General features: G+C 38.7%; 1 protein-coding gene across 2 annotated transcripts in view; it reads left to right on the top strand.

The window, feature by feature from the left end:
* Positions 1-12,266, top strand: part of pde5aa (phosphodiesterase 5A, cGMP-specific, a) — a 25,510-nt gene extending 13,244 nt beyond the window's left edge. For both annotated transcript variants that reach the window (XM_079812631.1, XM_079812630.1), the window contains exons 7-22: positions 1,285-1,422; positions 3,844-3,905; positions 4,061-4,145; positions 4,373-4,436; positions 4,941-5,116; positions 5,347-5,397; positions 5,671-5,817; positions 5,937-6,062; positions 8,475-8,569; positions 8,791-8,878; positions 10,262-10,362; positions 10,453-10,530; positions 10,831-10,894; positions 11,029-11,103; positions 11,272-11,355; positions 11,496-12,266. In XM_079812631.1, the coding sequence (XP_079668757.1) occupies positions 1,285-1,422; positions 3,844-3,905; positions 4,061-4,145; positions 4,373-4,436; positions 4,941-5,116; positions 5,347-5,397; positions 5,671-5,817; positions 5,937-6,062; positions 8,475-8,569; positions 8,791-8,878; positions 10,262-10,362; positions 10,453-10,530; positions 10,831-10,894; positions 11,029-11,103; positions 11,272-11,355; positions 11,496-11,645 (1,584 nt within the window). In that variant the 3' untranslated portion in view covers positions 11,646-12,266. The remainder of the gene's footprint in view (positions 1-1,284; positions 1,423-3,843; positions 3,906-4,060; positions 4,146-4,372; positions 4,437-4,940; positions 5,117-5,346; positions 5,398-5,670; positions 5,818-5,936; positions 6,063-8,474; positions 8,570-8,790; positions 8,879-10,261; positions 10,363-10,452; positions 10,531-10,830; positions 10,895-11,028; positions 11,104-11,271; positions 11,356-11,495) is intronic.

The raw sequence follows: 12,266 nt of genomic DNA, 5'->3' as shown, positions 1-12,266 counted from the left end.
GGAAACATGCAGTAAAGTCAGGAAGTGAGGGATCGTCTGCTGGGATCCGTATAGTTCTCTCTCCACCCAGACACAGGCCGTGATGATACTGTACCTCCATTCTCTTAACTGGGCTGAATACTAGTTACATGTGTATTTGATAGTAAGTTTATGATAAATCATGAGCTGAATTTCATAAGTAGTTAACAGTGAATTAATCATGATGTGCCCCCTCAAGTAAAGTCATGACACAATGATGCATTAACAAGCCATGAGTTGATGTTAGTGTATGGTTAGTTAATAATGAATTAATCATGACGTGCCCCCTCAAGTAAAGTCATGACATAGTCATACAGTAACAAGCCATTAGTTGATGTAGTGTATGGTAAGTTAACTTAAGTATGGTAAGTATTTGTAGGCTAGTTCTTTTATTTATATTTATATAATTAAACATATATGGACTTAAAAGAAAGCCCAAACATACCTGTAAATACCCACATATGGCATGTTTACATGTAAAACAGGGCGCATCCACCGGCTAATGCTAATCGAAGCATATAAGTTACATTTAAACAATGAAAAATACAGTTAATTAAAGTACACACCTCCAGAAATATCCCAATACAACGATTATACAAACATTATACAAAAAGATTATACAAAAGTTCCAGGAAGAAAACTAGCTGTGCGTAGCCTAATTTAACTATAAAAAATTAAAAATCTGAAAACGGTTTATATCAAATTAAAATGATTAGTGCTAGTTATTAGTCTATTTTCCACGTTTGATTAGACAAATGTGTGTAATTAATGGCTCACAAAAATGGCTAAAAACCACAAAGCTGCAGATGGCAGATTATAATAGGCTATTATTAATTATGACAGTATTAAATCACATGTTTAATTCAAAGTCAGAGTACTTCTTATTTATTCTTAAGGAGCCTGTTTGATTTAGTTTAACCATACATGTTAATTAATGCATTAATTATCAAACATGTACTAACATGTATTAATGCTGCTGTTATTCATGTATGAATCCTTATGACTCCTGTCTTAGTTCATGATAGCTCCTCATTTCTTCATGGTTAGTTCATATCTTCACTAATCATGAGTTCATGTTTAACAAACTATTAATTCATGTATTAATACATGATTATTCATGTACTGTTATTGTAAAGTGTTACCCTTACCTACTGTATATGAATGATGGATCCTATATTGTACAGGTATGCTAGTTTAGGGATTAATCTTAAATTTGCTTTTTTTATAATTCACTACGGTTATAATTGTGGTGGATTTGATTGACAGGTTCTGTTGGAGTTGGCCCAGCTGGTGTCACATGACTACCCCTCTGTGGATGACATGCTCAGCAAGCTGGCTGCTATCATCCTGCCAGTGACAAAAGCACAATTCTGTACTATGTTCATTTCAGATGAAAACTCCACGGTAGTACAAAAATTATTAAAAGTTCATGGATAATGATTCATTGTTAAAACAAAAAGGATGCTTTATTTGTATGAAGGCATCTAAAGTGTTGGTTTTGCTCATGCTTAAAGGGCTAGTTCACCCAAAAATTACATTTCTGTCATTAATTACCCTCACCCTCATATCGTTCCAAACCCATAAGACCTTTGTTCATCTTTGGAACACAAATTATTTTAAGATATTTTTGATGAAATCCAAAAGGTTCCTGAACCACCCATAGGCAGCAACGTCATTGCAGATTTCAAGGCCCAGAAAGGTAGTAAAGACATCGTTAAAATAGTCCATGTGACTACAGTGGTTCAATCTTAATGTTATGAAGTGGCGAGTATAATTTATGTGCAAAAAACAACTTTATTCAACAATGTCTTCTCTTCTACCCATTTTCCACCAAGGCAGTTTGAGTGCTGGTTCGGAGCCAGAGCCTAGTTTCAAATCGGTTCTTTGGTTTTCGACACCCAAAGCACCCGCTCTGAACCAGAAAAAGTGGTTCTTAAAGCTGCAATATGTAACTTTTCCGTCCACTAGAGGTCGCCTATTCGAAACAAAGGCGTAGTTTAATGATGCCACGTTTGAGCGCAGAATCTTGGGACATGTGGTCTTCACCTCACAGCCGGTGGAAAAGAATTGGGATAGGACACGGGCAGAAATCATGTTCATGGATGCGATTATTAACGTTTCTGTAGTATGAAGCAGAGCAGGACCGAGTGGTGTGGGAGCGGAGCAAGGCCGCTGGAGCGATTGTTAATAAGAAGAGCGGAACACACGCCTCGCGAGCAGCGGGACTGTTATTATGGCATAGTCGCCGGTGGGACTTTTATTATGCCACAGTCGCCGGCGCCACTTCCGCTTTTCCGGTCATGACTATGACGTAACGCAGCTCTGTTTATCATATTAGATACAACTGAGTGTGTTGAAAATGAAGTTATGACGTTACTCTGTGCATTCGCTTGGCGGCTGCTATTGTTGCACACTGCAGTAAGAATAAAGCGTTTCTGCAAAATAAAACCGGAAACCGAGGGTAACGCAGATATGACGCAATTCACAGGCAACTCCCTCACACGTCCCAGTTCCTTGGTTAAAATAGCAATTTTCTCACGATTTACAAATAGTTGGAAACATTTGGGATATTGTAAATACTCAACTGAACAAAATATATAACACTGGCCTGGTGGATTTTGGATATTTTGCTCACCGTAATTTGTATAGACGGAGATTACATACGAGCAGCAAACTCGATCAAACTCGATTAGCTGCTATTTAAAAAATGGCGGATCTCAAGTTTGTGTTCGTCTTGTTGGTCAGGGTAAACCCGCCCCCAGCCCCTGACACAAGCGGTTCTTACTTCTAGTCCAGCAATGTTTTGGTGCTATTTAAGAACCACTTTTCCTGGTTCGGAGCTGGTGCTTTGGGTGTGGAAAGACAAAGAACCGATTTGAAACTAGGCTCTGGCTCCAAACTACCACCAGCACTGCCTTGGTGGAAAAGGGGTAATAGTGCACCAAAACATTGCTGGTCTAGAAGTAAGAACCACTTGCATCAGGGGCTGGGGGCGGGGTTACCCTGACCAACAAGACAAACACGAACTTGGGACAGCATTTTTTGAAATAGCAGCTAATGGAGCTAATAGCTGCTTGATTGTAATCTCCGTCTATACAAATTACCGAGCTGCACGAATGCGTTGGATTCACTGTGTTTTGATGCCGATGTAGGATCACAAAGCCATGTGCATCAATAGTAACGCATCAATAGCCATTGTTGATGGAAGGCTTGTTCGAGATGCATCTGCTCTGCAGAGACTGCATCTGCTCTGCTCGGTCATAGCCGTATGACATCAAAGTACAACGAGAGCATAGTACGATGCTTTTGAATCGCTCTTGCGGTACTTTGATATCATATGCCGATCGGTCTGCGCAGCGTCGATGCATCTCGATCAAGCCTGGTGTGTTTGTGTTTTTCCGCTGCCTCGCTAGCGTTGCTGAGAAAGATGAGACATATACAGTGACATAAGACCTGGCTCTGTGGTGGCTCTCTAGCCCGTGGAAAGGCTAACCGGTTCTTAGAAGGCTCGTCAGTCGAACCAACTCCGAACCGGCACTAGCACTGGCTCTGAACTAGCACCAGGTTCATGCTTGTGGAAAAGGGGTATAACATGTCAGTCTCCTACGCTCTTCACATTGTAAACAGTGCAGCGCTTCTGGGTTCTACGTCAGAACTCCGGCTTCAATTTCAGAAATTTGGGGTGAACTAACCCTTTAAGTCATTCACTTTCATTTCATTTCTTGTAAAGGTTAAAAAAAACATGAATCTCATGAAATGCTTTTGATACTGATCTACTAAAAACAGCTCGATAAGTTGATAGATCCATTTTTTGATGTCTTGAAGGGGTCTTTCTCAAGGATGGTCCATATAGAAGAAACCAATTGCTCTGTCCAGTGTACCACAAGGTAAATAAATGAACATTTATCATTTGATCATGATACAAAATAACATTTACTTAGAATTTCTCGAACACTTTAGTGAACAAAAAAGAAACAAAACATTAGGTTAGCATGTTTATGTCAGTTAAATGTAAAATGACAGGTGTAACTGTAATCTTCAGGGATTTTGACACCAGTGACATCAGCTACATGTATGCTGTGCATGTGCGAAACTATATGGAGACGCTGAACTTTGTCAACAGGCCTGTAAGTTGATCTGATCGATTCACTAATTGTCACTACTATTTATATAATCTTACCAATAACATGCTGGTATAAATACTTTTGCTAATGTAATGGCATATTTTCATAGTCTTTCTTCCTTTTTTATATAGGGAAAAAACATATCATCATGTGACCACTTATAGTATCTCTTATCTGGAATTTTCCCTATCTTTTTTCTAATGTACACGTGTTTTTATGTGTTCCCCAAGGCCTCTCAGATAAGAAGTTTGATCGGCACGCCTCTGAGAGGCAAACAGAGAGGTAACGCCATAGGTAAATATTTCCACAGTCTTGTTTTGTTCTATCAAACCAAAACTCCCAGTCGTCATGCTTTCCCAGAGGATTTTTTGGTTCAGACTTTTTCTTTTATAGCTCAAGAGATCATGTTATATTATATTACATACAATAAGAGTATACTGCTCTAAATTTAACATGGATAACATAATTCAGATCATTTGGTTTTGGAAGAATTTGATGGACTATTTTTGAGTTCGTAATGAAATCTCAGTTTGGAAAATCTCACAGTTGTGATGTTGTTAAGACTGTTTTTATAAGAGGAGACACATGAGATAACTGGGGTCTTTTAACTCCTCTAGGGTCTCCATTTGCTCCCTTTATAATGTCATTGATGCAATTAAAAAGATCTTATTTGTGATTTGCCTCAGTTCAGATATATTACATCCCATTCTGTTAATCTCCGAAGGAAATTTTAGGGTTGACAATGATACTGGTATGAAAATAGACTGTTTTGACAGTATACATATTGCTTTTGTATAGGTGTGTGCCAGCTAGTCAATAAGAGAAATATGGCCCTCGCTGACGCAGACGTTTTTAGTCGAGCTGATGAGCTCCTCCTGGAGGACTTTGCGGTGTACTGTGCTCTAGGATTACAGAAATTCAACACACAGCAGACGGCAGATAAAACCAGAGCCAGGCTGGCTGTAACCAATGAGGTAGCAAATGCCACCACATTCCTTTTGAGTCATTGGAAATCACTTTATATTGTAAGAATAATGAGTAAGTGATTTGAATGCTGACTCAACAATCACATGATTTACACAGGAAAAACGAATATTAGTACTTAATATAAGTAGTAAAAGTACTACAGATTTTAGCAATGAACATACATTGTTTTTCTTTTTCTTTTCATGTTTTGTGTGTGTGTGTGTGTTTGTACCTGCAGGTCTTATCTTATCAAATCTCGGTTTCACAAGAGGAGATTCATGACCTGGAGGTAACATTCCAAAAGTCCTTATATTTTTCTTGAAAAGTATACCTTCATTACTTCTACAACTGCACATATGACTGAATTAACTTTATTAAAAAGTTATTGTGAAACTGCGTTAAAGCCTGTAATTGTTGATGTGATAGAGGAACTTGCAACTTCCTGTGGTTAGGGTTGTTTATTCTTGTGTGTGTTTGTGGTTTTGTCAGTTGCACCACTCAAATCAGGACGTTTTTTCAGAGTGTCATTTGAAAGACCAATACTTTTCCCATTTCCCTCCAGGAGTCCCTCATCCCGTCAGCAGATGCACTCTTTCTACTGGATTTTGGCTTCAGTGATTTTAATATGTCTCAGACTGCCATGACTCAGGCCATTGTGCGCATGTTCCTGGATCTTAATTTTCTCAGGGATTTCAGCATTGACTACAAGGTTTCTGGTTTAATCCTGCTTGGCTCTTCTAAGTAACTTCACTAAATTACAACAAAGCATTGAGAAATACTTCCATTTAAGCTTTGGATCTAGAATTGGTATTTCCCTTTCTTTTTCAGACCCTTTGTCAGTGGGTTTTGAGCATACGGAAGTGCTACAGGAACAATGTGGTCTATCATAACTGGAGCCATGCATTTCGCACTGCCCAGTGTATGTTTGCGATGCTGCAGACAAAGGAGCTACAGGTCAGAATCATTGTCTGTCAATAAACAACTTGTCTTAATCAGTGGTGTTACAGTTTTTCTCAAATGCTAAAACACATTTCACAAACGTTTCCTCCATGTTCCCCAATGTCGAAACACAACACCCTTTTCTAAAGCTACATAAACACAACCACACCTTCTCACTTCAAAACTCAAACTTTCACACCAAAAGAGCAGCTCGAAGCTTTCAAAACTGTAAACACTATACACATCATTACACACTACAGCAAAACAATTGAAAACACAATGCTCAATTTGTGAGAAGGTTCTTTGTTTCATAACTGCCAATGCATATTTTTAGAAACTTTACAGTAATGGATCTTCTTAGATCTCTGCAGAGGATTAGGCATTTAGATTTGTGAGTTTCATATGAAGAGTACAAATCTATAGTAAATTCTGCATGTACACTACTGTAACACAACTCAATGAAAAAACAGAATCTATTGCACACAACAGTTCTCTTGAAAACATGATCAGGGTGTGAAGTTTTTTTATTTACTTTATTCACACCACAATCACTGTGCGGCATCATGTCGCTGAGCTGCATCGGGCCACATCACCTCATCCACGTCGCAGGCTATATTGTCTCTTGCCAGGCACCGCGGGAAAAACGCCCTGGAATGGCTAATCCATCCTTGGAAGGCCTCCACTGGGATGTCAACACAGGAGGTTCTCTCTAGTATATGGTTGTCTGTCATAAACCTTCCATCTCCACGATGAGAAGAACTCCTCTATAGGGTTCAGGAAAGGGGAGTAGAGTGGCAAACAGACGTTTAAAAAGTGGTTACTGTTGGTGGTGAACCACTCTCTGATTTGGTTTGTTCTGTGGAAGCGTACATTGTCCCAAATGATCACATAAATGTGATGTGCGGGCCCAGGATGGTGTTGTTGGTGGTCCAGGAGGATGTCTTTTAGCTCCTCTAGGAAGGTGAGGAGACGGGTGTTGTAAGACCCAAGGACAGCATGCCGGTGGACAAGCCCCTCCAAACCCATGGCCGCACAAAAAGTAATATTACCCCCCCGTTGGCCAGGAACCTCAGTGATGGCTCTTTGGCCAATGATGTTACGGCCTCTTTGCCTTCGTTTCTGCAGGTTGAAGCCAGCCTCATCCAGGAAGAGGTACTCATGAGGTCTGGCCATCGCGTCCAACTGTAATATCCTCTGTGAAAATGTGAAAGTGCACAGGTGTTCAGAACAACAGTCAATCAGGTAGCACAGTATTGTCCAGAAGTAATGTAGGCCACTGAGCAACACAGTATGTCCACTAACTGTACTGTGAACATGGATGTATACTTACTACTCGTAACGTAGGTCTTTGTGTCGCGCAGATTTGCGCTCAAAGGGAACCCTATAGACCTGTTTCATTCGCATCTTTTGGCACCGGAGAACTCGGTCTATTGTGGCCAAGCTAACATCATCAATGCTCTCAAAGTTGACATTATCGGCAATGACTTTGTCTCCGACCTCCCGGAGTCTGATGAGGTTGTTCTCACAAACCATATCCACAATGAGGGTTTCTTGTGCGGCTGTAAATATGGCAACCCTCCCACCTCTATGTGGCATTCTTTCAACTCTAAAGAAAGAAACATGTGTTGTCAATTGACATGTTTTACAATACAGTAACAACTGATTTGAAACCAATAGACTACTTTCACAGGCTGGTAAAATTGTATTGTGACAAAGAAAGCAATAGAGTACAACACCTGTTGTGTTGAATGCCCTGATAATGGTGGCCACGGTGAACCTACTCAGGTTTGGATGGACTCTTAGTCCTGCTTCAGCCATTGTCATGCCATGGTCAATGACTGTTGCTCGCATCTCGTCCGTAATGATGGTGCGAAGTTGTCTTGCTCTCCCTCCTGGACCTTCTCCTCTCCCTTGTTGGCCTCCTCCTCTTCTTCCATGGCCAGCTCTTCTCCCTCCTCTGACTCGAATTCCTCTTCCCCTGACTCTGCCTTCATCCATTGTATTTGTTTGGAATTTTCAGCAAACTGTGCACTCTGAACTTGCTTTTATACATGTGGTCACAGCATTAGCAACAAGTGTCTTCAATTTTGAGTCGTTGTGTGTAATGAATGACGCCAGGTGTGTTCATTGTGTTCAAATATTGCTGACTGTGGCAAGCATTTTGCATCACATGAGCTTTCATTTGAGAATATGAGCAGAGTTCTTTTGCAATTTGTGTTTTAGTAAGGAAAAATGTGTTAAGATTTATGAGAACGGAGGATTGGGTTTTGTGAATTGTGTCTTCATGTGAAATGTGTTTATGATATTGGAAAATGATGGCTAGATTTAGTAAATGTGTTTAGACAGCTGGGGCCTCATTTATATGTCCATGTCCTCACATTTGGTGTTATTCCAAGTTTACTTAATCTGTCGTGTTCTTTAATCCAGAGTAATTTGAGCAGTCTGGAGGTTCTTGCTCTTATGATTGCCAGTCTGTGCCATGATCTGGACCACAGAGGCGTGAATAACTCTTACATAGAGAGGTAAAGCTAAAGAACATCTCTGACTGTGGTGGTATTATAAACATCTGTCAAATGTTCATTAATGATATGCAGCTACATTGGCCTAATAAGTATTTGGACACTTATTAAACTGTAAATTGCCTCAATATTTTGTCCTGGCAAATAATGCATTCTTACAGTCTGTAGTGCATTTTGGTATTCTCTTTTTCTCTTTCCCTTATCTTTCTCTCTCTGTGTTTTAGGAGTAACCAGCCTCTGGCACAGCTGTATGGTCACTCAACCCTAGAGCACCATCATTATGACATGTGCCTTCTCATTCTCAACAACCCTGTAAGATCACATCACTTTATTAACTTTATTTATCCATCCTTCCATTCATAACATCCATCCATTCATTACATCATCCATCCATCCATCCATCCATCTATCCAACTATTCATCCATCCATCCATTCAAAAATAATTTATCCATCCCTCCATCCATTCATAACATAATTATCCATCCATAACTTAATTTATCCATCCTTTCCTTCATAACATCCATCCATTCATATCATATATCCATTCATGACATCATCCATCCATCCATTCATAAAATAATGTATCCATCCCTCCATCCATTCATAACATAATAATCCATCCATCCATCCATCTATCCATAACACCATACATTCATTTATTCATCCATCTATCTGTCCATCCATCCATTAATAACATCAATCCATCCGTTAATTTATAACATCATTTATCCATCCATCCATTCATAACATCATCCATCTATCCATCTATTAATTACACCATCCATCCATTTATCCATCCATTCATAACATACATTATCCAACCATCCATCCATCCATCCTTTCATTCATAACATCCATCCATTCATAACATTATCCATCTATCCATCTATTAATAACACCATCCATCCATCCATTTATCCATCCATCCATACTATAATTTATCCATCCATTCATAACATCCATTATCCATCCATCATCCATAACATCATTTATCCATCCATCATTCATCCAACCATCCATCCATCCATCCATCCATCCATCCATCCATCCATCCATCCATCCATCCATCCTTTCATTCATAACATCCATCCATTCATAACATCATCCATCTAACTATTTATCCATCCATCCATTCATAACATCATCCATCTATAACACCATCCATCCATTTATTAATCTATCCATCCATCTGTCCATCTATCCATTAATAACATCATCCATCCATCCATCCATAACACCATCCATTCGTTTATTCATCCTTCTATCTGTCCATCCATCCATTAATAACATCATCCATCCATCCATCCATCCATTCATAACATACATTATCCATCCATTATTCATCCAACCATCCATCCATCCTTTCATTCATAACATCCATCCATTCATAACATCATCCCTCCATCCATCCATCTCACTATTTATTCATCCATCCATTCATAAATAATTTATAATTTAACATAATTATCCATCCATCCATTCATAACATCATCCATCTATAAAACCATCCATCCATTTATTAATTTAGCCATCCATCTGTCCATTAATAACATCATCCATCCATCCAACTATAAAATAAATTATCCATCAATCCATCCATCCTGTTGTTCATTTGTCCATCTATCTATTCATAAATTAATGAATCCATGTCCATGCACATCTGTTTCATACTTCCCACCTCTCTTCTCTCTCAGGGCAGTCAGATTCTCAGCTCGCTCTCATTGAAGGAATACAGGGCCTGTGTGCAGATGATTGAGAAGAACATTCTGGCAACAGACCTTGCTATGTACATAGAGTAAGCTATACTCCTTTTCCAATTCAAGCTGTAAACACAGATGTTCACACAAAATATGTTAAATCACTCTATGGGTTTATTTATTTATAGGAAGAGAACTAAGTTCTTTAAACTTGCTCAGAATAACAGCTGTCTTTGGAAGGATGAAGGACATAGAGAACTGCTGAGGTAAAAATAAAAAATAAAAATATTGAAACATATGCACACGAATGCACAATATTCACATATTTATGACTAAAAATATTATTTTTCACTTGATGCACATTCTCACAGTGTAACCCACTTTAAAAATCGACATGTTTCTTATACTTCAAACAACACATACACATCTGAATTATTCTGTTTCCTTTCTTTTGCTGTCAATTTGTTTGACTGCAGAACAGCACAAGCACAGGAAACACTCACCACATTTAGTTTGATGTGACCACTTCCTGTTTCTGTATTAACTGATGTTTATGATCTAAATAGGTCAATGCTAATGACAGCAAGTGACATATGTGCAATAACCAAACCATGGCCAGTTCAGCAGCGGGTGAGCATCTCCCACACACATTTGTATGCATGCATGCAGATGCACCACAACCACACATGCATGCAAGCACACACACTTGTATACGCCAGCCCGCACATACACAAATTTCTCTTTCTTTCTCTTCATCTCAACAGATTGCTGAACTTGTAGCAACAGAATTTTATGCACAAGGAGACAGAGAAAAGTGTGAATTGAACATTCAGCCAATTGTAAGTCTAGAGTATTGTGTTAACTTCCTCTACCTCATTACTGTTGTACAGGAAGATATTGAATTTAAGAGGAAGAGGGGCACATTATTTTATAGTTTCCAGAATAATTATTTACAGTTATGTTGTTTAATTAGAACTTGAATCACACATTGAATCTCTTTCTCACAGAATGTGATGGACCGTGAAAACTCCTCTCGTTTACCTCATATGCAGGTTGACTATATCGATGGGATTTGCTTTCCGCTCTATGAGGTGAGGGCCTGCCCGCGCACATCCTGTTAGAAATGTGTGTCAGTATGTCTGTTTAGTGAGTAAGAGGCATTTCTGCTGCAATGTTGTGCCTCTGTGTGTACCTATTTAGTCTTTACCTGTTTTTTTATCTTTTTCCCTAGGCTCTGGCCAGCATTTGCGAGTCCTGTTCTCCTCTAAAAGAAGGTTGCAGAATGAACAGAAAACACTGGCAACAGCTGGTAGACAGCAGAAACGAAGAAGAAAGGATAAAAATGAAAGGACAAAACGGAGAAAGGGAAGAAGGAAGTTAAAGCTGAACTCTTTCCGGGGACCATTCATAGAGTGAAAAAAAGACTCAAGGTCGTATCTGATATTCAGATTATTACTATATATGATGACTTTAAAAACACTAAGCATTTCTCATTTACTAAGATATGATTATTAATGCTCGCCATCTGGTTTACAGTCAACACTGAAATAAAGAAAGGAGGAAAAACATAACGTACAAGTGCAATATTGTGAAAGAGATTGACGCTGATATAATTTATCACAACCAGTTATGCTTGGCTATACCTGCCAGTCTTGATCTTCAAATAAGCCGCAGACTTTATGTAGGAAATATCACAAGTTACACAAGTTCCTGTGTTCCACTAGTTCCTGGTTGGCGTTGTCATATTAATGAATCATTATTAAATCATTTTATGAATTTTAAATCAAAATACATTTATTTTAAATATGTGTTGAGTTGTTTTAGACAAGAAAGCACAACGTGAAACTTGATTCTACGGAATAATATTGCTGTTCATTCCTCAAAAAAAAAAAAAAAAAAGGATTCATTTGAATTAAATTCATGTGCTGGTAAAACTGAAAAGATAAAAACATTCTTGATGGAGTGATTTCTAACAATAAAATTATTTGGAATATAAAACATG

Source organism: Gobio gobio, assembly GCF_949357685.1.
Source record: "Gobio gobio genome assembly, chromosome: 3".
Classification (NCBI taxonomy): domain Eukaryota; kingdom Metazoa; phylum Chordata; class Actinopteri; order Cypriniformes; family Gobionidae; genus Gobio; species Gobio gobio.
This window is presented reverse-complemented; position numbering and strand designations above follow the sequence as displayed.